A 26,552-nucleotide genomic window follows, 5' to 3' on the forward strand; every position below is an offset into this window, starting at 1 on the left:
AATACCGCTCCTGAAAAGGGGCGGCTAACTGACGCCACGACTGATATTGAAAAGGAAAAGCGAAGGGCGTCGAAGTGGGTAAAAGATAAGATGGCTGAAAGGAATCCGGAACTGAATTTGGTCTTCTTGTATTTCATCACTAACCGGGAGACGGTACGCAGCCAGATGCGGCGCATGAAATTGATGTTTGATTGATCGATTGTGGGGTTTAACGCACCGACGCAACGCAGGCGATGAGGCGCGCGGTGGGGGAGGGCTCCGGATTAATTTTGACCACCTGGGGATCTTTAACGCGCACCGAAATCTCAAACACACGGACGTTTTTTTTTTCGTTTTTACCGCCACCAGAAAAGCGCCCACTGCAGCCGGGAATCGAACCTCCGTCCTCATGCTCAGCAGCACAAAAGCTGATGTTTAAATGTTTACATTTTCATTACTGTTGTAAGGGGCCCCTGGCTGCGTGAATGCTGGGGTTGTGTTCTTTTTTTCTTTCTTTGCGCGCAGTTCTGTGCGATCGTATTGGTGTGGGGTGTTTGTTGCGTTTTCGAGGTCTCATTCTTTGGGTATGTTTTATATTGTTGTTTAAAAGTGCCCTTACTGGGTGAATGCTGAGGTTGTGTTTTCTGCTTTGCTTGGTCTTCCACTGTTCTGTATTACATAATTCTTCAAATTGTTTTTAAGTTCGTACAGTGTTGTTTCTCGAGTTTTGCACTGTTGTGGGGCGCCATTCACAGCGTAAAAGCTGAGCTGAGCCACTTTTCAATCCGTAGCATTCTTTTCCGAATACTTCCGCAGCCCCAAGCGTGTACGCCGTCCATTTTCACAAAAAATGTATAATTGGTAGAGTTGGCACAATTATTCGTTGTATTAGCATAAATAAAGATAATGTGCCGAACGGATAAAAATATCAATAAAACAATAGTAGAAAAAGCAATAAAAGGCAATGACACAATTGGAAACATGCATCTTATACTTTTGCCTCAAGGAGCAATATAAAAATAAAAAAAGCTGGGAAGGAAAGGACTGAAACACAAATAAAAATGTCGCGAGAGAACGTGCCAACCACGTACCGCCCTGCATTTGTACAAAAACTCATAGTTGGCAGCGAGAAGCTACTTAAGGGTGCTATGCACTACTAGATAATTTTCAGACTTTCTCCACGTTTTTAAAGCAAAGCTTCACTAACCTAGTCGAACCGAGTTTCACCGTAATCAGCAATTTGACCTTCATTTGACCGCAACTGCACCGTAGCCTGGGCAACGATTCATGTGACTAGGCGAGCCAATCTGCGCCGCCTCTGTCTTGGCGCATGCGCTCTCAGCAGCTCGGTCACCGCCTGACCACGTGACTGACCGCGCGCCTGGCTAAGAGGAGCGCCGCGCTCGCTAGTCATTGCGAGCTTGGCCATAGACGAATGCGGGGCCAAGCCATCTTCTCTGAGCGTTGCGGGGGAGCTGGAGGCTTTGAGCCGTCATGGGCGAGCGCCGTCTGACGAAGCCGCGGATATCGCCAGGCGAGCTGCTTCGTTGGAGAGGGCCCGGAATGCCAAGCGCGTGAAGTTAGCGTCAGAGACTGAGGAAGAGCGAGCCCTTCGGCTCGCAAAGCGGCGGAAGCGCGACCACAACACACAGCCCTAATACCTGTCTTAACGATGAGTGTATACCTAAGTAAAAATTAAAGCCGTTCCACTCAATGTGAAAGCTGTCGGAAGTGCAGAGCAGTGATTCGCCATAATGGGCTGTAGCGCCGTTTTCCGCTCACTGCTACAACCCAATGCAATTCAAATTTCCCGCCTTCGCAGTGCTAGCGTGCCCCCTGCCTTAAACTGCGCCATCGGGATTTCTGTTCTTTATATGCGATGATGATGATGGTTTCAGTTTAATGGCGCAAGGCCGACAAGGGAAAAGAGCCCCAGAGAGAAAAGTATTTGATGAGGACGGATGGGCAATTAAATACTAAATTGGCGAATAAAACATGGGCCCATCTCCCCGCGAGGGGGACTCGAGCAAATGCGTCGCATAGGGGGTGGGTATATTGCGTTAACGTTTAGTGTTTGGGGGGTTGGTGCTATCACGTGTACACCACGCAGCTATCACGCCGCTAGCACGCCGCTGAGTCGCCAACGCACGCCGCTGACGACGTAGTTTGAATGAGTCAAGGATATAAGGCGCGTTCGTAGCCTTTGATTCTGTGTTGGTTTTGTGGAGCAGTGGGAAGAGCACCATGTACCTCGCGTTCCGCCCACAGGTAGTGAATGCGTTGTATCAGCAGCTTCTTGACGAAGTTTGAATGAGTCAAGGATATAAGGCGCGTTCGTAGCCTTTCATTCTGTGTCGGCTTTGTGGAGCAGTGGGTAGAGCATCATGTACCTTGCGTTCCGCCCGCAGGGTCGTGGGATCGAAACCAGGCGCCGGTAACTGTTATTTCTTTTTTTATAGTGTAGGGGGAGGCTGGCTGCTGCGGACGCCGACGCACAGGGTGACATCGTGAGTTATAAAAATGCTCTGCATTTAAAATAAAAGTGAAGCGAATGAAGGAAGATGGTTGGTGTATAGGGTTAGTGTAATTATGCATGATATGAAAGAAGCTGCAAAAACTTGACGTCTGATAAAAACTGAAAAACACGTTTGTTAGAAAACATTGGGTTGTCGGCGAAGAAGTGCGATGGGTGTAGCGGGATGTGTTGTCTGTACAGTTCAAGAAAATGTTTGCGTCGTGTGGTGTCGAGCGCCTTGCACTGAATGAGTACGTGAACTACGTATAGGGCCTCTCCGCCCCTGCTGCACTGGGGTCTTGAAGATCCCGTGAGCAGATACGAGTGCGTTGCCTGGGTGTGCCCTATCCGTAGCCTAGCCAAAGCGACCTCCGTGTATCTGTTGTCTGAGTCAGCTGTGTACCGTCCCAAGTGTGGCTTTATTACATGTAGTTCGTTGTCTGTCTGTTCATTCCAGTGTGTTTGCCATGTTCTGCGCAAGTGTTGTCTTAGGTATGGCTTGAGGTCTGTATAGGGTACCGTTGTAATGTCTACAGAGTTTCCGAGTGCAGCAGCAGCGGCCCTCTCGTCTGCCAACTCCTTCTCAGAGATCCCAGAGTGTTCTGGGACCCAGCAGAGGAGTAGCTCATGCTTTTGCGCATACACAGACCTGTTAGGGTTGAATACAAGATTAACTATGTGGTTTTGGGGGAATTTGTGCGATGATAGCGCGCGAACAACACTCAAGGAATCTGTATAGATGATGGAATTGGGAATTTGATTTTCAAGAATGTGTCGTACAATCAGTAAAATTCCATACGCTTCTGCTGAAAAAATTGTGGTGTGCACGCTCATGGTTCTGGCTGCATTGAAATTGGCACCATGAGCAGCGCAGGAGACCATAGTGGAGGTTTTAGAAGCGTCACTGTAAAATTATGTACGTGGGTTGTTTATTTGCTTGCTTTTCTTCCCGTACATGCCTGCGTTGCACTGCAACTGTTTTTTTTTTTTTTTGCTTACCATCGTAAAAACCATGGGGTAAGGTACATTTTTGTCAAAACCAACCCAACGAGCGTTCCTAACTAAATAACGCGGGAGCTGCTTGGTAATTACGTATATTTTGCGTCAAATGCACCTACAGTTTTCAACGGGAAGATGTATGAAAAGCGCCAGCGGTGCACAAGTTTCGAACGCTTATGACTATATAAACCGCTAGGCTTACGGCGCCTGTGGAATACGTTGCGACGACATCCCCTACTAGGGAACGCCGTGGAGCTCCATTTTGGTCCAGCGAGCGAGCTACGCCGACAAGGTGAGCCCCTAAAGCGTTGTACATCTAAAAAATTACAAATGAATGAATAAGTAACCAAGGGAAACCAAGACTTTATCAGGCTACACCAAGCGTTCGCTTTGCATATACGGGGTTAGGTGAGCTAAACCGGAGACATCTTGTTTTCTTGTCTTGGTGAACCCGTTTGTTGGGCGTATTCGTCGGCAGCCGATTCTGCATGTGCCCCTCCTGTGCATCTCTAGCGGTCAGTAGGCTATAAGGTTATTTGAGAAATAAATAAATAAATATTTTATTGACGTTGGACAAGAATAACAGTCTTCAATAGGAAATCATAACGCGAAGAACACAACGACAACGAAGCAGGATGGCAGAATAAGCTTCAGTCCTGGCCTCTTCATTGCTTCAGCGTTTGTCCTGTCCTTCTGACTCTTTGTCCTTGTGTTTTTCGGCCTCAAATACTGAAAGCCATACGCACCAACTTGTCCAATAATATGCTTTACGAGGAAGCAGCAACAAACAGTCGACACTTTGTTACACTACTGGAAGAGCAGAAATAAGAACGCGCTGAATGTACGGTATCACGCGGCTGTCAGATGGACCATCCACAATGATTAGCGCGGTTAAATAGGGATGCATTTTACTACCGTTCCATCACTTAATGCGTAAAGAAATGTAGAGAGAAACCCACGCAGTCCTTGCGGCCATTTTTCTTCTCGCATTGGGTTGCAAGAGACACTGCAATTTCATGCACGGAGATTATTGGCCGGTTGAAAACTGGCCGGATGATAACTAATGAATAAATTATAAGTCTTTTATTGAGTTCACAGAGGGGCGCTCCAGACGGCTCTAACGTGGAAAGTGCTGTGCTCACAACAGAGAACTTTCCACGCACACTGTTTTGCGTAAACTTGCCTTGCTAGTGTGTTATAAACATTTTCGTATTTTTCATTTTTATGTTGCTATCTTTCCAATGAGTTTTAAACTGTACGGCCCCTTCCGCGTGATTTAGACCGATGTGCCAATGGTCTGCAATTTTTTTATCCCTCCCAAATTGAATTTTTTCTAGAACTGCATTCTGAGTAGCGCCCATTTTACTTTTCCAGGATTCGTTTTAACCTGTCATGGCTTCGCTAGTGCGGGTTTTGTCCTGAACCCCTGGTTTATTTAAATATTTGTTTTTATGTTCGGCTTCGAGGACATGAATTAAACGGTATTAGATGGGCTTACAGCGGCCTCAGTCCAATGTATGGTGCCCATGATGCTATAGAACTATCATAGCTATAGCGCTATGATGCTGTAGAGATTTTTCGGCGAAGCTGTTGGCCTCTGATTGCTCGGGGTTTTCCGCGAGTCTCCTTGCGCAGAAAGAAAGTGGAAGGAGAGAGGAGGGGGAGAGGAGGGGGAGAAAAAGAGGATCAGTCCACAAACGTGGCTTATACACCCCAGAAAATGCTAACAAGAACGTTGAAAATGAGATACTAGGAAAGTTAGGGCAGCAAGAAAAATTAGAAAGATATCGCAAAGGTAAACGCTGAATCAAAAAGAAACGGCACAAGGAAAGGGAAGACTACCAAACCAAGAAAAATGTGAACATCACAGCGCGAATGAGCACTATCTTGAAGCAGTTGCCCTATTTACGAGCCGAAGAGATTTTTCCAGTTCAGAGTCCCGTAGGGAGCGGGGAAAAGTTTCATTTCCCAATGGTCTATAACCACTATTGGCCCACGGCCGACAAAAAAATTCGCGCATCTCCACAAAGTGAATCATGACGAGTGAGCGAAGCACTGGGGATCGTTCTTGCCGTAAATCACCCGTGAGAGTGCTTACTGCTGCTAAATCTATTTCCAATTCAATCCAATGCAATACAATTCAATCTGATCCAATCCAATCCAATCCAAATGCAATTCCATCCAATCCAATCCAATCCACGGCTCCCCAGGAGCACTATCTCTCTCTCTCTCTCTCTATCTATCTCTCTCTCTAACCTTTTGTGAACCTTTTATTTTGTTCTTGTTCACATTTTGTGAACCTCTTGTTCACAGACGTTTCGATTTACACGGTGCTGTGCTGTGAGCACGGACGCCGGACGCCGGACGGACAAGCCTCGGCCTTAAGGTCCGTCGCCCCTAAAAGACACAGTTCTATCCTGCCGCAACGTCGTACATGAGACAGAAGCCTAGCTGCAGTCTTTCGCGCTTCAAAGAATCGAGAGCAGATACACAGCCAGGGATTTGTAGCCTCGCGCAAGGCGTGAGTCGAGCACAACGGGGAACCATCCCAAGTCGCGCGCAGCGCGATAGAGAATCGGGCATTCACCTTGATCCGTCCTATCGAGTGGCTTAGGCGATAGCGTGTAAATACGCCTGTACGACCGTGAAGTGTGGGACATACAACTGGCCGCACGTTTGGCTTGGGGGCGTCTCGCGTGTCGAAATGGAGTTTTTGATCTGCGTGACGGCTTTCTTTTAATCGGCGTCCGATAGGTTGTAGAACGGAAGAACACCGGATACCGTGGCAACGCCTTCAACACGAAGGTCAAGTCGGTGAGTTGGGGGAACTGTGCGGAACTTTAAGTTAAAAACATTTTAGCGCTAAGTTTCAGCCTTTTCTCCGCTTCCTACGGGACTCTGAACTGTAAAAATTTTTTTTAGCTCGTAAACAGGTCAACTGCTTCAAGATAGTACTCGTTCGTGCTGTGATGTTCATGTTTTTCTTTGCTTGGTATTCTTCACTTTCCCTGTGCCGTTTCTTTTTGATTCAGCGTTTACCTTTACGATTTCCTTTTCAAATTTTTCTTGATGCCCTAAATTTGTGCAGATTTCCTTGTAGTATCTCATTTTCAACGTTCTTGTTTGCATTTTCTGGGGCCACGTTTTGGGGCCACGTTCTGGAGCCACGTTTGCGGAATCATCCTCTTTGCTTCCCCCTCCTATCTCCTTCCAATTTACTTCATGCTCAAGGAGATTCGCGAAAAACCCCGAGCAATCAGAGGCCAACAGCTTCGCCGAAAAAGCGTTATAGCATCATAGCGCTTTAGCTATGACAGCGCTGTAGCATCATGGGCACCATACATTGGACTGAGGCGGCTGTAAGCCCATTTATTGCCGTTTAACTGACGTCCTCTAAGCCTAACATAAAAACAAATAGTTAAATAAATTAGTGTTCAGGACAAAATCCTCCGACGCCATGGCTGGTTAAAACGAATTCGAAAAAGGTAAAATTGGCGCTACTACAAATGTACTTCTAGAAAAAAGAGAATTTAGGGCGGATAAATAAATTGCAGTCCATAGGCACCACTGCTTACATTCACGAGAAAAGAACCGTACAGTTTAAAGCTGATTTGAAAGCTAGCAACATAAACGGTGAAAAATGCGAAAATGTTTATAGCGCACTAAGAAAGCAAGTTTACGCAAAACAATGAGCGTGCAAAGTGCTCTGCTGTGAGCACAGCACATTCCACGTTATAGCCGTCTGCAGTACCACGCTGTGAACTCAATAAAATGCCGATAATTTATCCATATGTTATCATGCGGCCAGTTTTCAACCTGCCAACCATCTCCGTGCATGGCATTGCAAGGTCTCTTGCAACCCAATGCGAGAAGCAAAATAGCCGCAAGTACTGCGTCGGTTCTCCTCTGCAATTCTTGACGCATTAAGCGATCGACCGGTAGTAAAATGCAACCCTATTTAACCCTGCTAATCATTGCGGATGGTCCATCTGACAGCAGCTGGGTACCGTACAGTCGCGTGTTGTGATTCGTGCTCTACCAGTAGTGTAACAGAATGTCGACTGTTTGTTGCTGTTTCCTCGTAAAGCGTATTATTGGACAAGTTGGTGCACATGGCTTGCAAAATTTTAGGCAGAAAAACAGAAGGACAAAGAGTCAGTAGGACAGGACAAATGCTGAATCGGTGAAGAGGCCAGGACTGGAGCTCATCCTGCCGTCCTGCTTCTTTTTTGTTGGGTTCTTCGGGCTCTAATTTTCTAAGGAAGACTGTTATTATTCTGCAATTTGAATAAAATATATTTATTTATTTATTTATTTATTTATTTATTTATTTATTTATTTATTTATTTATTTATTTATTTATTTATTTATTTATTTATTTATCAAATACCCTTGTAGCCTACTGATGACCGCTACTTAAGGCGGGGAGTGGAACATACAGAACCTGGCTAGCAGAACATGAGCGTCTTGATACAACAAAAAAGCGTTTCATGAGTTAATGTCTTGGGGAACCAGAGCAATTTCGCATATTAAACAATAATTAATGTCAGTATTGCCAGGGATATTCAGCAAAATGTAGCTCAGAAAAATTAATCCTCTGAGAACTAATAGGCCTAAGAAACCAAATGTTACCGCCTGCACCAGGGGAGCAAACTATGGCCGGGAAGAAGACCGTAGCACGCAAGTTGGTCGTGGTCGGAGACGGCAACTGCGGCAAGACCTGCCTCCTCGTGACTTATTGCTGCGATTGTTTCCCGTGCGACTACGTGCCGACCGTCTTCGAGACGTACAGCAAATTCGTCGAGTCCAGTGAATACAGGGTAAGAGCATGCGCTATGAAGCGTATTCTATTTGAATGTGGAAGAGAAATATATACGCACAAGGACAGTAGCATGGCTAATCAGTGATTAAGATGGTTCTAGCTCATTCCTGGTTTACACTGCCTGCAAACATTACTGATAGCTTTCTGAAAGGTCGTGTACCCAAGGTATGACAACTTTTAACCGCGAACATAAAAGGTTTGGAGCTAGATCAAGTTGATTGCTTGGGAGTTACTGTATGTTGCATATGTAAACACTGTACAGCCGGTAAAAGGCTTGTCTATAACACAGCGTTCGTACTCTCAGCCCTATCCTGCCCCGCCGGAGCGGGATTTGAATAAAACTACTGAGGAATAATGAAGTCTTAGCCCTTCGCTTTTGCATCCGACATGTTTGGAACGAGTATGTTTCGGCAGTTTTCGGATGTAGCTGGTTGAAGTTGAAATCACTGTTATAGACAAGCGTTTTACCGGCTGTACAAGCGTTATACTGAGCGCTCTTTATTTATTCATTTTACCTCCAAATGGGAAGGACATTACGGATGAGAAGTGGTAGTACGTTTGCCAACCTTTTTAAGGAAAATTCTTTTTAAAGAACATGCGCTGATTGGGCGCTGAAGAAGCGCCGGTGGGAGGTGCAATCCTGCGCTTGCTGAGGCGGGGGCGCCCTCTCTTGCGTTGAACCGGATGTAAGTTATTAAATGAGAGACAGACTGGCCGCAAGTTGCCTTCGTGTCACACGCTGGAGAATGCGTTCTAGCGCGAGGCGTTGGAAAACGAATGTATGGGTGTGTTTTTTAAGTACGCATTGGAGATGCGACGTTCTAGAGCGAGGCGCTCGAAAACGACTGTCCCGGTGCTTTAGTACCGTGACAACATGCTACGACAAGAGACGCCGACAGTCCGAGCCCCTGAGGTGCTCCGCCCCAAAAATATTTAAAGGTCCTAAGGCCGAAATACTTTGATATAATGCAATAAGCTGTATTATACCGTAATATAAGTATCACGGTAAAAAATGTTTTCTCAGCAATGCATCGGTGTGTACAGCTGAAGCCGAAATCAATAAAGTCGGTGTAAGCTTGGTTTTTGTAAGCTGGTTTTCCCATATTTCATAAAGAGCAGTGAAGCACAGCCATTTACGGAGGGATCATGATTAGAGAAAACGGCTGTAACTCTTGTGTTGTCAAAAGTATCCCAAAACAAATTATATGACCATAAGTCCCTAAGACGACTCTAGACCTACAATGAGTTTCCTTTACTTGTCATGATTACTTATTTCACAGTGAAGTTGTAAACGTTAAGAATTACTGTGTGCTGTATATACAGGGCATTGCATCGATAAATAGAGGTCTTTCAAAAAAATTAATGCGTAGCATTCTTTGCCGAGAATCCCCTCAGCCAGGACCATGTAATACCCTGCATATGCACAAAAAGTCTGATTTCGCGAAACAAATACACCTGTAATCGCTAGAATAGCGTAAATAGACATAATGGGCTCAATAAAATTAAAAAAAACAAAGAATGAGAGAGAGAGAGAGAGAGAGAGAGAGAGAGAGAGAGAGAGAGAGAGAGAGAGAGAGAGAGAGAGAGAGAGAGAGAGAGATAACGCTTATTGAAACAACAGGGACGGAGTAGGGGAGAAAAAGAGTTAGGAGCTGTGGGCGGCCATCCTATTCCGGTAGGCCGCGTGCCGCGGCTGCCATCCTCGCCCGAGAGATCAGGGGCTCCTGGTCTTCGAGCTGGCAGCTCTGCAACGCGCACTCCCACTGCTCAAGGGTAGGGGATCTGGCTGGTGGAGGGTTGGTGGGGCACGTCCAGACGAGGTGAGCTGTGGTGTTGGGCTCGTCGCATTGGGGGCAGTTAAGTGGGTAGTTAGTAGGGGATATGTGGTGGAGATGGAGGTGTTTGTAATAAGTGTTGGTTTGAAGTCGGCGCCAAATGCGGGCTTCAGCGGTAGAATGGGAAAAATAAAAATAAAAAAAAAAATTCACGAGGTTATCTGGCAATATCGAAAATAGGCATCTTCAGCATCTCGCCCCAAAACCCAAGAGTAAATAAAAAAAAAGGTCCGGAAAGAAATTCAGGGAAGTTTACACTCACGCACAAAACTCGAATTGCGGAGCTGTTGTAGGTGAGCATTGCCGGACACATAGTTATGTTTCAATATCATTATTTGCATAGTTTCGGTGCTAGTAATCGTCATCATATACATCGAACAGGTTTCCGTCTTATTCGCCGCGAGTGGTGGATTTAAAATCATCGTCACCATTGTAGACTTCCACCAGATGGGATCTGCAATTCGTTTCGGGAAGGATCGGTACACTAGTAGCCATGTCTACAATTATCCATTATGGCTTCTAGAGAATACGGCGGCCACGGTGATTTCTCCCAAGCAGGGTGTCTTTTTAGAATTAGCGCTGGAGCTTTTTCTTTTTTTTTTTTTGCTAGATTTTTTTTTCTGGAGCACTGGAGTTTTTCTTTTTTAAGCCACTTCGCGAGCCAGGGACTCGGCGGTCGCCGCGAGGCACACGCTTACGAGCGCTCGCCATTTTCTCACTCTTCAGAGGTTTTGCCAGTATTTTTTTACTAAAGCATCTACGCGAGCCGAGGACGCCCGGCGGTCTCGGTGAGGCAAGCCCTAGCCAGCGGTCGGAATTTTTTGGGTATTTTTTTCTGTAACGGTGATTTTGCGGCCAGTAACAACAGCCCAGGTGTTAAAGAACATTTCGAATACGAAAAAAAAAAACACGTGTAACGCCCTGCATTTCCGCGAAAATGCAGATTTGGCAAACAAAACACAACTGTCACCGTTATAATACGTCAAGGACGATAATTTGTGGAACAGCATTTGAAAAACCCAGAAATAGGAAATAAAAAAAGAAAATTTTCACAAAAGTGATCTGGCAAAGTAAAAAAATATGCATTTACACATCTCCCGCAAAATCGAAGAAAAAACGCAAAAGAAGACCGCGAAAGAACGTCGGAAATAGGTATAAAAATAGCGTAAATGGGCCCACTCTGCAGTACCATTGCTTCTTCGCAAAAAATACATAATTAGCGAAGTAAAGGCACTGCGTTGAACAAATTTACATCAGTGGAGAAAAAAGTAAAAGAGAATTAAAAAGAATAAAATATTCCAACGTCTTCTGGTACTCATGTCCATATTTGGCTGCAAAGAACTCGCACTCTACACAAGCCCCATAAGAATGTTACACATTAGTAGACAATTCTCTGAATTTCTGCAGCTTTTTTTCCTCAGCGAACTGCTCCTTCACTCAAGCTCAAACTTCCCACGAAGGTCGTGTTTTGTGGTCTATGTTGTTTAACACAGGAACTAACGATGGAACTTACCTGTTTATTAAAAAAAATAAAAACAATTTTCAGGTATGGGAAAATGGCGGTCAATCTGAACGTGCAAGCTGATCTTGCAAACGACGCAACACCCGAGATATGCGAAACCAATGCAAAACGAAACGCACGATGGTGATAGGATGGAGCCAAATGCAGACGATCAGAAAATCTCTTTCGTCGTTAGTTTATGATGGCCACAAGAAGTTATATCAGAGTATACGAATCATAATAAACTATTCCCACGGTTCATAGTTAAAAATACCAGTCATCTTGTTTCAGATCGAAAGTCGTCTGCTGTGCCAGGTTCCCCAGAGATCTTGAAATAAGTCTCACGATTCTTTCTTAACGTATCTTGTTTTGTTCTTTTTTCACTTCTACTATTCTGCGCGTCCGCGTCCGTACTTGTGACATGACGTCATGAGATCATTCACTGCAGATGAAAAGCGAAAAGACCAAGGGAGTATGGTTACAGAAACTGTTGTTTTACAGAAAATATCCGGAATAAAAAGTTAGCCCATAAGGTGACTCTAACATTGCGCACAAGAAAACAACTAAAGCCGTTCCACTCAATGCGAAAGCTGTCGGAAGTGCTGAGCAGTGATTCGCCATTATGGGCTGCAGCGCCGTTATCAGCTCACTGCTACCACCCCATGCACTTCAAATTTCCCGCGTTCGTAGTGCTCGCGCACCCCCTGCCTGAAACTGCGCCAGCGGGAATTATGTTTTCTTTTTGTTTTGTTTTTTTGTGCTTGCTTCAATTTCGTATGCTGGAGCTGTTTTCACCACTTCGGACGCGTAATTTCTTTCTTCGTCGGGTTTTTTGCCTTTTTGCATTGTATTGGTTGGAGCCTAATTAAATCTCAGTTCAGTAACTTCCCAACCAGACAGAAGTCTGTCGAAATGTTCACTTTCAAATTTCTTTCTTGCGCGGCTGGAGCCTTTCTGCGGCATTTCGAACGCGCCATTTTTTTCTTGCGCGTGGAGCCTTTATGCGTCCTTTCGAACGTGCCATTTTTTTTCTTGCGCGGCCGATTTTTTATGTTACACTGGGTGGAACTGGGTTTACATTTGTTTCGCTGTATGTGTATTTGCTTCGAAAGGTTCAGCGCAGGACAGGAGCGGTTGGAGCCCAATGGGAGAGGCTTTCGTCCTGCAGTGGACCTCATAGGCTGTTGTTGAGGATAATAATGATGATCGTCTGTACGTATAAAATTTAACTAAATCCCGCAATAATCCTCATCCTGGAAGGAATTGCTGTGTACAAAACAAACACAGGAGAAACTTACCAGATGTCATGTTTTTTTTTGTTTTTTTTTTGACAAAAAGCTGCCCTTTTCACGTGTAAGCCACATTTAATCGCGCAAGACATTTAAAACCGACGGTGAAACAAATTATTCGAAGTTGTATTCCGGCTTCATTGTCTAGCCAGTTTAACCAATGCATTTTATTATCTGACCAAGCACCGTTCACGGCCTCCGCGCAGACTACCAAATGTCGCCATTGTTGTTTCCAGTGCGGTTGCATGCTACCCAAGCCTTCGAAATTTCACTTTTCAGTCATTTTCATTGTTGACATGAACTTTTTTGCTGGTTCATGTGCAGGTTCTACCGGTTGAACAGGCTAGAAATCCGCTAAATTTAGCTGTGAAGACTCGCGATTGAGCCGTCATGGCCGACGACGGCCAATGGGCGGAGAGAATGATGTCACAGAAACGTCCCTTTCTCGGCGCATCTCTATAGTTGAAAAATGGTGTGAATGGGCTGGAAACACGCCTAACATGGCCTATATGCTCTATATGGTGCTTTGTTACGTAAATGAACAATGCCGACGAACTTCTTACCATTTTCCAGAGTGTTCCCTAAGTCAAAAACGGCCTACGCACTGAAGGCGGTTATTTTCGGCATCGCAAGAAGTTCCGGAATTCACAATCGTGGAAAAAAAGGCCATAGAAGATTATTTCTCATTGGCTCTTGCGTTACCAAGGGACGCAAAACGACATTTTTTCTAGGTGGCGAATGAATGCGAGTAGGGGTTGGAGAATGGCGTTTTTTTACCTGAGTCGAATATGGATAAACTAGGTGTTCTACTGGTTAGAATATCAATCAAATAGTGACACATACACGTTAAACACGAAAAGAATCGTTAAATACACAAACTGAAAATGGAGAACAAGTTGTGTGACGTTCTAATTATTTCCGTGGTGGTTGGAAGTATGTCGTTTACAAACGTAGCTAGTAAGTACTTTTAGTGACAACGCCACATTATGATGTGAAGTTTCCTATAGAGCGTACTGCTGCGGCAAAATTTGTTGTGCTCCAAGAGCTGTGCTGTATACCGTAAATTTCTCAGTTGTCTAATTGATGTTGTGGTTGTCGTCCATCACGAGCAACGTTCCCAAAATAAACGTCGTTTTCAAGGCTGATGGAACGGTGATGAGTATGTTGATCGACTTCTTTGCCATCGTACGCAAGTGGTGGTAAGCAGCAGTCGATGATTCTGTAATAATTGAACTATTTTATTTATTTATTTATTTTATTTATTTTTACATACTGCCAATCCCATGAGCGATTTTAGCAGGAGGGGCGCGGACATAAAATTTCGAATAAGTACACAATAGAGACACATACATCGCGATAAATTACAGAATGAAACTAACAGAATCGGATCATTTAAAGTTTTCAGATGAAGGAAAGCATAAAACATTAGTGATAACAAAAGTTGTTTGAAGAAAATAAATTCAGGGACTTGAATAATGGTTGACACATTGGCATATGCATCAAGAAACACAACAATAAGAAACTACAATAATAAGAAATTACAATACGCAAAGTAATTCAAGTGAGGGCAAATTTATACACACACTAAAACAACATGATCAAGAATCACCAGGCTATTTTCTATTCTCCTGAATTATGTACTGAACAGTTCCGGGAACCATGCATTGGGTTTGTTTATTCATGTTTTGCTTTTACAGCCCGGCTGCGCTGGTCTGTGTTATCTCTGTTATCTGCGTGAAAAGAGAAGGGCGTGTTCCATTAATGCCGCGAACCATGCATCGGGTTTGTTTATTCATGTTTTGCTTTTACCGCCCGGCTGCGCCGGTCTGTGTTATCTCTGTTATCTGCGTGCCAAGGGAAGCGCGTGTTCCATTCTTTCTTTCTATGCCACATGTGTTATCTGTTCTGATAGGGACAGCATTCCGAACTAACGTGAACAGCCTAGAATAAACCTTTGTTCTGGATGTAAATCGGCGGTTCGAGAAACACTCGCGCCGAAAGATAAAAGCCTGCAGAGCAGACGCCGCGGTTTCAATCCGAATCGCCGACGCTCGCTACCTCACGTCACTTTGTTGACTGCTGCTTCGCCGTCTGTGTACTTTTTGAGTTGTTAGGGGAGCACAAGTTCGCTCCAATAAACTTGTTTTTCCGTGAAGACGACTGTGTCATCTATGACTTCGTGACATTTTAACCACATCTTTAACACAACTATACACAGTAGAAATAATATGATAAAATGATACTTCGCTGGGTACAATATACACACAAACACACAAATGAGAATCAACTAAGGGATTCCGCTCGCATAATACAAAGTTCATTTTCGACAAGGGTTAAAAACTTTGCTAATTGAGTAGTGCTGGAAATATTCGGATTCAGTTTATTCCATTCATTAGTGGCCAACGGAAAAAATGAGTACTTAAAGCAGTTTGTGTTAAATGAGTCTTCGTTAAGTCTCATTGGGTATTTTGGCGTGTTGTTCTGGTTAGTTCAAACGTGAGATAGGCGGATACATCAATGTTTAGATGACCATGGATTAATTCATGCATAAATTTTGCACGTGCTAACCTTGTTCTATTCATTAAAGTGAGTAATCCAGCGTTTTTAATTAGCTCAGTCGGAGAATCTGAATGTCTGTACCGGTTGTAGAGAGAGAGAGAGAGAGAGAGCGATCTTTAATGAAGTCTGGCGATGTTAGCTGGGCTAAAATTAACCTCATAGCTTTCCTTTGTATTCCTACTAGTTTCCTGATTTGCTGTTTTGTGAATGGTGACCAAATGATATTACCGTATTCAAGTAATGATCGCACAAGGGAAATGTATGCAAGCAGCTTTAGAGGAAGCCCGACCTTGCGGAGCCGGTATCTAAGTGTAAACAAACGGCGTAGTGCAGCTGAAGTAACGTAACTTATGTGTGCGTACTATCTTAGATCTTCAGTTATGATAATTCGAAGATACTTGGCTGATTTACTCTAGTTATGGGAATGTCATTAATAGTGCAGTGAAAATTTGACCTAGTTATTTTTTAGACTTACCGACAAGAATGTACACTTGTTTGCATATAGTGACATCTGTCACTTACGGCACCAGCGGGAAACATCTTGTAAAGCAGTAATTAAAGCTACATGGTCATCGGTTGAATTGATTTCTCCATAGAGCACGCAGTCATCCGCGAATAATTTGATTTTTTCCTTAGTATTTGTAGGCAAATCATTAATAAAAAGAAGAAACAAAATTGGGGCCAGCACGCAGCCTTGCGGAACTCCAGATGTAACATAGGTGGTAGCAGAAATTTCATTGTTAAATTCGACATACCGTGTATGATCAGTTAGATCATTTTTAGATCCAGTTAAGAACAGATGAATTTCCTAGGGTAGCCTCAAGTTTTTCTAGTAGCCACATCGTTCATGTGATGCAGTAACGTTTCGTTAGTTCTTTATTACTGTTACCGGTAGCGTTGTAGTAATGAAGCGTTCAGTGTGTGATTTGATGTGCAAATACACTATATATGCATATCTTAAGAGTTCCACACCAATTCTTCCTTGCTACTTTCCGTCAACTTTTCTGCATTCACCATATCTCCTTTAGTTACGACTGGGACTCCGTGCTAACGATGCCACTCTTGTTAAAAGCCTTCTTTGATTCCTTGCACTTGTGTCATACAAGTGTACGTGTAATCGCACTATGATTTTCCAAATATGACATGCCTTTTATTTATCATATGTTCATACCTCATTTCTTCTTCATTTTTTTATCGTAAGTAGGTATGTTTAGCAACATTGATTTAGTCTCCTAATTTGTGCCTGTATTGTTACATCTTGTATAATGTTTATCTAACCGGTTTCCGTTCTCGATATCATGCCCACCTGACAGCTTCTAAGCTTTGCGTCCTCTTTTTTGTATCGAATGGTGTTCCAAATACATTCGTAGTCTTCACACTCAGAGTATGAAAACTGCGAATGTGTTTGGACCGCCATGATCAGGAAGTACATTGACACAGTGCACTGCCTCACCCAGGTTTTAATTGCGAGTTCCGAGACAATTCCAAATTCGAATGACAGCTTGTGGTCCGGCCGCCCCACCCGCCTGCAGGTGCAGCTGTCGCTGTGGGACACTGCCGGCCAGGAGGGCTACGATCGGCTGCGGCCGCTGTCGTACTCGCAGACCGATGTGGTGCTCCTGTGCTTCACCCTGGACGACAGCGACAGCCTGGGAAGCGTCGAGTGCAAGTGGGAGCCCGAGATCCGCCACTACCTCCCCAGGGTGCCCATCGTGCTCGTCGGAAACAAGAAGGCGAGTTGGTGTGCAGCACAGCGACGTGCAAAATTAGTTACAGAGAAAGAGACCATCTGTGTCTTTCTGAGGCGCACCTTCCATTGCATAGATTACTTTTCCCCAACTGCACAAGTACTGTTTTCTTAATCAGAATCATAATAACTGTAATCATAATAATGGGTTGCTTGTTCATGCACGATAAAGACAATGACCACCGCAGCTCCTTTTGTTCTTCATCGTCCCCGCCCAATTCTTCGCAAATCATCATACATCGCACTTCTGCATTGCACTGTACCTTGTACCTTGTACCATCAATTATCGTTATCGCACTTGCACCTTGCCAAAGCCTCTCCCTGCGTCCGCCACGGTACTCTCATCTGTTAAAGATAAACGATACAGTCCCCTGGGCCTTTGTCATAGCACATGTCTTGCTAACGTTCATTACAATGTCCTCCCACGTCTCACGTTTGTTCTCAAATCCATGTTCACATCCGTGTAACTCCATCCTAATTTTTGGGGCGGTAGCCAGTGTCACTCCGACTACCCTTGTGAACGAAACCTTCTTCTTTAACATGGCCAGCCTATTACTCGAGCTTCAGCGACGAACGCAAGTGAGAAGAGTAAGGGAGGCTTATTTAACGGACGAACTTGTGCGCGCAATCACTATGATCCCACAGCTAGAACAAGGGAGTTTCGACTTCCTCATTCTCGCCTTTTACTCCCGGCTCATGGGCGCAACTCGAGGCTGCTTTTTCCTCTGTTTAGTAACTAGCTTCATAACGAGACGCAGTCACATTTGCCGAGTAGGTACTTTGGCCCGCAACATTGCAGACGTGGTGGCAATGTATATCAGGGTTATCGGAACGGGAGTTTGATAGGGCTTTCTTTGCTCTGAAGAAGGTTGAGGGACCTGGAAGGCCGATGACACGTCTCTGGCCACCTTCCTTGCAGGACATCCGCGATGACCACAGACCGCCGGAGGTGCTTCCGCGCAACTACAAGCCTCCCGTGACCACGTCCGAGGGGAAAGCCGTGGCGAGCAGCATTCGCGCAGCGGCCTACGTCGAGTGCTCGGCGCTCACAATGACCGGAGTGCGGGAGGTCTTCGACGCGGCCATCAAGGCGTCGCTCCAGCCGCAGGTTGGGACATTTTATAGTGTACACCAACCTTGCATTTAAGAAAAACGCAAGAAGGAAGAGCGGTGGGTTTGTTGTATTCCAGAGACGACTTCAGAAACTGCTCTTTCGTGAGCTACGCGTAAGTTCCATGTGTGAACGGCCTGCCAGTTGCTCCGCGAGCACTCTCGGCGCCTCGTTTCGCCCCACAAAGCAGCCTTAAAACGGCAAAAATAAAAATGGGGGTGGAATAAAATTCAATTTACCTCATGTACTAATCGATTAATGCGGCATGTAATGCGATGAACGCGCAACCGGTGGACCACCGCGGTAACAGAATGGCTACGCAAAGACGTGGGAATACAGATATTATTGATTTGGATACAGACTGATAATTAAAAATATAAATTTTTGCTGCTAATAATGGACTTCGGTAGCCCAGGATAGGAGCAGGTGGAAGGCTAGGAGAGGCCTTCGTATTGAAGTGTACAAAAATAGGTTGAAAAAGTGAAGAAGTTGCCAACATAGATTCAAATACTGGCAGCATTTGCAGGCATACATCAACTTTCGGCCCACTTTCATCTCGTTGAAACTATACACCGGTAATGCCGATGCGCTGGGGGCCTACAGCGCATTACTGATGCCTTTTGAGATAAAACTTGCTTTAATGCAGTACGTTTCACCACGCTGTGGTTCCGAATTAGCCCAAATATAGCTAAATGATCACAAGGTGCGCAGAGTATTCCATCATAGCGACACTTTGCAATATTTGGCATATCGAATTACCACTATGTATAACTATTTTCCAATCTACTTCAGAGCAGACACATCTAGGTTAATGCATATGCACGGATACACATGCACGAACAGACCGTACATCCCAAGTATTGTTTGCATCGCTTGCACCATAACTTCATAGATATATATTGCAGCAGGTCAGCAAGAACTGCTCAACACTTTATCTCCTTTTTTTCTTTTGCAGCCCCACCGACTGACGAAACGGCAGTGCCGTCTGCTGTAGGTGGCACCAAGCTCAAGCTGCTACTGGGCGACATCAAGGACTAACCTTTTCATGCTCATCTGTGATAACCCCACATCATTTTCCGACCTTTTCGCAAGACAGCGCAAGAAACAATAAGGTGTACAATAATATGAAATATTTGCCCCCACCTCTTCTACACTCTACAGACCTCGCAAACTGTATACCTCATACAATGGTCCCCTCAAGGCTCCCGCAGGTCTGTGGTGTTTGTATAGTCAGTGAAATTTTGTATAAAGCGGGAATCGCCACTATACGGGGCTTCTGAATGCCTCAGTGTTCGTATCAGTCCGTCATGAGCTTTACGACCAGGGGCCAAATTTTATGGAATGCCGGAAAACTTCCGCAGGGATCGGCTTGATTTCTCACACGGTCTTCCGTAATTGGCAGTGCACGCCGTCATCCGGGACTTTTCGCCCACGCAGTCACCTGAGATATCGATCCGCCGTATGTTTCCCGGCAGCGTACAAAATTTGCTTCCAGTATTGTAAAGAGTATTGTATTGTATCCAGTATTGTGAGATATGTAAAGAGCACGGTGAGAGCCACCGTTTTTTTTTTTTTTTTGAGAAAGAGTGGAATCATGTAAGCCCCCTCCTTATGGCACTACGCAAGGTCGTCCGACTACAACGAGCTACAACGAGCACTGCGTGACGGAATCACCTTGAAGTACGTCAAGGAACGAGAGCTTGTTCCGTGGAGTTGGCCGTTGACCTAAATAGGCTGTTGATGACGATAATGAAAGTGGAGGGAGCAAAGTAGATTCGATGCAGTGTCTAGAGTGCCATGCGACCTCACTGCAGCAAATCAGCCTGCAAGGTCGTCCGATGACATTCGAATATCTAAGACAGGGCTGACACAGGCCAGAGTATATGCCGTTGGGCTGTACAGGTTCCCTCTTGGCTTCCTGTGATAAAGGGTGGTGGTTCGGGTCCAGCTGTTACCTCCTTCATTTTCTTTACATCACACGTTTAATTATAATTTTCATGGCTTAGGTTGGTCTTCCAGTGTTTGAAATGATTTTTTTGCGTGTTCGTTAGGTTATTTTAGGTTATTTTACGTTACGTAATGCACACTAATTACTTAATAAACTTCACCACTTATTCACAATGCCGTATTTCGCACAGCGGCGAGTCGTAAATGTTGCGCACGCGTCGCTAAGCGACGAGCAGTTGGGATTTGTCGTGGTTATTTGGTGCCATTTTTCTGCACCGTCCCAGTATGGATGGTTGCAAGGAGGTGAAGGGTAAGGCTCTTCGTTTATTAGCCTCAGACTCACCGCGGAGTGGCGTCGCCACAAATTTATTTCGGTGAGGGGGGAGGGGGGGACGCGCTGACACTACACAGGTGATTAGGCGCCCCTTAGTGGAGGGCTCCGGATTAATTTTGACCCCCTGGGGATATTTACGTTCGCCAAAATCTCGAAAACACGGGCGTTTTCGCTTTTCGCATTCATCAGAAAAGCGACCGCCGCGGCCGGGAATGGAACCAGATTCCTTGGGCTCAGCAGCAGCACAATGTCATAGTCAATGACCCACCGCGGCGGGTTAAATGAGATTTCTTGAAAAACTATATGCATACTTGCTCATCGGATATAATCCTTGGCACAGAAACCTGGCTTTCGAATGTCATCACAGATAGCGAATTCGCCTTTCCTCACCCGCTTGTTGTCTTTCGCGAAGATAGATGTGGTTCTCGGGCAGGAGGCATTACTGTCGTAATAAAACAGGAATACCAGCCAACACTAATAGCAATTGACACCCCTCTAGAACTAGTCTGCATATCTGGGGACTCGGGGACTCTGGTTCGATTCCCGGCAGCGGCGACCGGTTTTCTGATGGAGGCGAAAAGCAAAAACGCCCGTGCGTACGAGATTTCGGCGCACGTAAAGATCCTCAGGTGGTCAAAATTAATCCGGAGCCCTCCACTACGACGCGCCTCATCGCCTGCGTTGCGTTGCGTCGGCGTGTTAAACCCTATCAATCAATCAATCAATCAATCAATCAATCAATCAATCAATCAATCAATCAATCAATCAATCAATCAATAGACGTCGGGACACTCGTTACGCCCTGTCCAGGAGCGCTTCGTAACGTGTACAAAGAAAACACCGGGAGAAAGCGAGAGAGTAAACTTTATTTTGCAAAAAAAAAAGGGAGCACGTGGTCGGATTACGACTCGCGCTAGAACCCTTCGTGCTTAAAGATAGAAGACTTTAAGAGCAAAGCTGTATACCTCTAACCCCCAACGGTTTCATCTCCGTTGGACAAAACGCCAAGGCGCCAAGAACACGCTTATACACTGCATGCTTCTCCCCTTCCCGGGTTTCGCTTTAGTGGAGATGGCCCGCCCGGGATTTTTTGGTACTTTTAGTGTTGCTACTGCGTGGAACTTTTTTTACTCAGATATTTATTTTGTGTTTTTGCGAAAGTATTTAGTCGGCAGCACAGCGCTTGTTTCGCGTTCCGCCCACTTCGGTTTCTTCGTATTTTTGTTTTGCACGCTTTTTTCCACAGACCTGCAATACACCAGTTATATTAAAGGTTCAGTACTTGCAAAATATAGCTGACTTAAATAAACCTAACGAGCGCTGCATTGCCAAGAGGCGCAAAATTATACGTGCACTTTGCAGTATATTGCAAGCATCCGTGGCTTTTATCACTGCGGAGAGCTCCAAGATTGGGTGTCGCTGCTGACCTTATTTGTCTCACTGAGCTGCCGGCCTGGATTACCTCTATGTTGATGTATACCGTGGCCGCTGTACCTGAAATAAAAAGTAAAAATGTAAATAAATAAATAAATAAATAAATAAATAACAAAGAAGCAAGTACAAGGGAACGAAAGGTAAATATAATAAAGAAAACAAACAAAGCAAAGAAGAAAACTAAAAATGAAGATCAGAAAGCGTAAGGGGAGTTTTTTTTTCCCTTCATCCTCCTTTTTGCGGTCACACTTCCATTTAACATCCTTCCTTCTTGCCAGAAACCTAAATCCACCACTGGTGCCCCTCGTCTTCGCTAGGGCCAAGTTGGCTTCAAGTGGGGGACAGCTTGTGTCTTGCTACAGGCACGTGAGAGCATGGCCATGTCAAGTTTTCAGTATGAAAATATTAACACCCAAAAATCTTGGTTTGTCTTGCGACCGCAGAAAGAGAACATCATGTCCGTTTATCGGCTTTCAGCAATCGCGTATGCTGCTAACGTCCAATTCACATCCACCGCCGCTCTGGGGCCTGCATCTTCCACATTTAATCCACTGTGCTATCGTGAGCTACCCAGTCAAGATTTTTAATGATCGCGAACTAGCCAAAGTGTCAGTTATTCAGAATTGTGTGTCGAACGCGATCCCACACTCCTCCATAACGAGAATAAAAAAGTGAGTGATTTAGCAACTTTTGTCGAAAGGGTATGGTTCTCGAAGGGCTGGCGAGACAAAAAAAAATCTCGTGGAGGTGCGGGGTATCGATCCCCGTACCTCTCGCATGCTAAGCGAGCGCTCTACCATCTGAGCTACACCCCCGACGGAGACGGGGAAACACCGAAGTCAATAAGAAGGAATAAAGATGGTCTGTGCGAACTGCATTGCACAACCACGACAGAGCGCGCAACAGGATTTTATCTGGGTCACAGGAAGATTGATTGATTGATTGATTGATTGATTGATTGATTGATTGATTGATTGATTGATTGATTGATTGATTGATTGATTGATTGATTGATTGATCGATCGATCGATCGATCGATCGATCGATTGATCGATCGATCGATTGATCGATCGATTGATTGATTGATTGATCGATTGATCGATTGTAGGGTTTAACGCACCGACGCAACGCAGGCGATGAGGCGCGCTGTAGTGGAGGGCTCCGGATTAATTTTGACCAACTGGGGATCTTTAACGTGCGCCGAAATCTCGTGCACACGGGCGTTTTTGCTTTTCGCCTCCATCAGAAAAGCGGCCGCCGCGGCCGGGAATCGAGCCCGCGACCTCGTGCTCAGCAGCGCAACGCCTTAGCCACTGAGCCACCGCGGCGGGTTAGGAAGGGGCAACAGGCAAGGAGAAGAGTTCTCAAGCATTGTGCATACCACCGCGTCTCCTCGTCCGGGGGTGTAGCTCAGATGGTAGAGCGCTCGCTTAGCATGCGAGAGGTACTGGGATCGATACCCAGCACCTCCACTTTTATTTATGTATGAACATTTATTTTTCGATTGTTTGTGACATACGTGCCTATGCTCGCACGCACGGATACTTGTGCACTGGAGTCACGCGCACACCCATGATGGTATAAAAAGACACAAAAGCATGGCAACAAAGCGGATCAGGTTGGCACGTAGCGAGAAGCTCATGTTGCCTACACAAAATGATCTGGACGCTGCTCTACGGTGTGCCCTAAGCCGTTCCATATTTCCCGAAATATTTGGTTGACGCAAAAAGAATAGCATTTTTATCAAACTGCAATAATAGCATCTATAATTCGAAAACTCAGCTGTAGAGCTCTCTGTACATAGCGAGCGCATTCGAGTACTATTCTTCGTACGTGCGGAGGCGGTAGAAATAGTCACGAATCGATTACCCTGGGCATGTCTCTCGTGTTGAAGGTGTCGAAGCGGGGGGAGTGTAAAGTCAGCGGCTGTTACGCGCCAAAGCTACAATTGCACTTATGAGTCGCACCATAGTGGAGGGGTTCTAATTGATTTTGGCCACCTTTGGTAGGCTTAAATGTCGACAAACGGGCGTTTTTGTTGTTTCCCTCGATCAGGAAAACTGCCACCGCGAACAGGATCGAACATGCGTCCTCGTGCTCAGCAGCACCACGCATGTAGCCACTCAGCCACCGCGGCGGTTCTTGAGAGAAAATAAAGTCTGATAGTATGCTGTTAGTACATTCATTTCGAACATCTTGCTGGGCTCCCATTTGAGGAAGCGTTTCAGATAGAATCGGAGTGCGAAACCGCTATAAGTGCGTAACAGCTGCAGGCTGTGGCCGAAAATGCATTGAAGTGACCCCGATTCACAACAGGCTTAAGCAAAACACTGACTCCTCAAACTTTTAACACTTATTGACCTCGTCTGCTAGGTGTACCTGAGAATAGATCGAGCAGCGGAGCATTATGCATGACTTCGTGTCTTCCATGAGTACGCGGAGGAAAAACGCATTCTACCATTTCTACTTTTTCAACCCCTGATGTTCATCCAACGCGCCCCCGCAGTGCCAGATAACTGCGGACCGAATGGAGATCGCCGCGCGAAAGTGTGCAAAAAGTCAAATATTTCCGTCAACGTAGAAACGAAAGAGCGTTTCACACAACGCTTGAGGATATGCCAAGATAGCCTTGCCGGTTAGGAAAGTACGGAATCAGTCTCTCTCATCCGGGTAGTGACCTAGATTTTCTGAGCCAGATTGAGAGAGAAGGCACGCAAGCCCTCGCACTTTTGTTCTCGTTGTGAGTTTGAAGTACGTTTCCAGATCCCCTCAGGTCTGTCGGGGGTGTAGCTCAGATGGTAGAGCGCTCGCTTAGCATGCGAGAGGTACTGGGATCGATACCCAGCACCTCCACGACACTTTTTTTAGATGCGACGCATCTCTTGCTCTCGGATTTGTCCCTCCTGCGTCGTCGTCGTCGTCGCGGCGTCCGCACACCACCTGCGCATGCGCAAACTCTCCTCCGTTCTTCTCGCCAACAGCTGTGTGCAACATGCTCTCTCTGTCTCATTATCATAACAGCTGCGCGCGCTTCGCTGAAGCTTCTCTCTCGCATTTGCTCTCGCTCATCATGCGCAACTCTCCTCCGTTCGTCTCCTCTCCTTCAAGTGCTGAATATAAAGCGGTGAGCGCGCTGCGCCGGTTCAGTCAAGTCCCTTCGCTTGACTGCGCTTGACTTTGCCCCATCTTCCCGCGTATGAGAACACCCGCATGTGATGGAATGCATCATACGCGTTCACAACACGTTTCACGCGATTTAGAGAATCAACCCAATGGAAACGCCAATTGAACCCCCCCCCCCCCCCCCCCCCGATGCGTCGCATCACATCAGGGTTCCCTCGCGGGAAGATGGGCGTAATTTTTCTTCATAAAATATTTGTGGTGTCAAGTTCTTGTGAAACATGTTTCAGTAATTTAGAGGGTCAGGAGGTATACGTATGGTCATGGACAAATAAAATGCTATCACAAAAATATAAACTAGAACACACAAACAGTGCGATTTTTTTCCATTGAAGCCAGATTGACGCGTGGCTTAATTACAGCGGCTTAATTACACTTTGAAATCTGGCTTTCGAAATATACCAATAGCACGCCATTAGTGCACTTCCACGAACAGAATTTTTCAATTTTGCGTGTTTTGACGCATATTTTCGTGTTCTAAATTTCATTAGTCCATGACTACGTATGAAAACTTTTGCTTCGTATTAGAATAATGGGTAAACGATCGGAAACTAATCGAAGCGAAATCTGCAAGAGAATTTCTTGCAAGAAACTGGGGGGAATAGTCAACACGGATGACCTCGTCGAAATAGCTGGTTCATTAGATGGACGCGCCAGGGCAACCAGAACACCTCTCACATATCAACGCAAGAAACAGTACAGGCCTAGTCGAGCCGTGTTCGAATTATTTACACTGGCACACGCTACCAGGTATTATTGGCATGCAAGGCACAAAATCTCGCCCGTTTTTTTTTTTTTTTTTTCGCAACCTAAAAACCAACTTCCGCGGAAAATGAGGGAGCTTGTTCTAACCGTTGGGGTAGATGGTTATAGCCTCGTCGACGTAGTCCGCGGGGACGATGCCATCGAGTAGCGAAGAACTGGAAGAAAGAGAGGGATGTGTTAATTCGGTTTCCTTGGCTTACTTGTACGCCTCGATGCACCTGGGAAGAGGGTACAGTAAAAGGCTGCAAGTAAGGACATACGCCACGTTCATGGCATTAAGCCCAGGTACTCGCGTCTTCTTTGTCGCCTTGGCGCTTGTTAAGTTGCTCGTGCTGAAAACAGGCGACCTGGTGGTCGTCGATAACAGCGAAGAAGGAAAATGGCGGCATAATGTAATGAACAGGAATTTCGGCTCTATCATCTGCATAAGTGTTCATTACATCCTTTATAATTGTAAAAGACCTCTCCTCAACAACGTATACACCAACGATACCGGCCGGCTCTATGATAAACGCGCTGGATAATAATTTTGGGA

General features: G+C 45.4%; 2 protein-coding genes and 3 non-coding genes across 5 annotated transcripts in view; 4 read left to right on the plus strand and 1 right to left on the minus strand.

The window, feature by feature from the left end:
- The window catches only part of LOC144159521 (ras-like GTP-binding protein Rho1), a 66,128-nt gene that overhangs the window by 720 nt on the left and 38,856 nt on the right, over positions 1-26,552 (plus strand). The window lies entirely within an intron of this gene.
- Positions 5,993-19,899, plus strand: LOC144159520 (ras-like GTP-binding protein Rho1). Its single transcript, XM_077691069.1, has 5 exons — positions 5,993-6,307; positions 8,138-8,313; positions 17,032-17,232; positions 18,166-18,354; positions 19,313-19,899. Exons 2-5 carry the CDS (start codon positions 8,149-8,151, stop codon positions 19,349-19,351), a joined length of 594 nt encoding a protein of 197 aa, XP_077547195.1. The 5' UTR covers positions 5,993-6,307; positions 8,138-8,148; the 3' UTR covers positions 19,352-19,899.
- On the minus strand, positions 22,815-22,887 carry Trnaa-agc (transfer RNA alanine (anticodon AGC)). Its single transcript has one exon. It is a non-coding gene; the product is annotated as a tRNA-Ala (tRNA).
- Trnaa-agc (transfer RNA alanine (anticodon AGC)) lies at positions 23,472-23,544 on the plus strand. Its single transcript has one exon. It is a non-coding gene; the product is annotated as a tRNA-Ala (tRNA).
- On the plus strand, positions 24,853-24,925 carry Trnaa-agc (transfer RNA alanine (anticodon AGC)). Its single transcript has one exon. It is a non-coding gene; the product is annotated as a tRNA-Ala (tRNA).

This window comes from Haemaphysalis longicornis, unplaced genomic scaffold (assembly GCF_048455015.1).
Source record: "Haemaphysalis longicornis isolate Haplotype H1 unplaced genomic scaffold, Haemaphysalis longicornis Haplotype H1 scaffold_10, whole genome shotgun sequence".
NCBI classification, from domain to species: Eukaryota; Metazoa; Arthropoda; class Arachnida; order Ixodida; family Ixodidae; genus Haemaphysalis; species Haemaphysalis longicornis.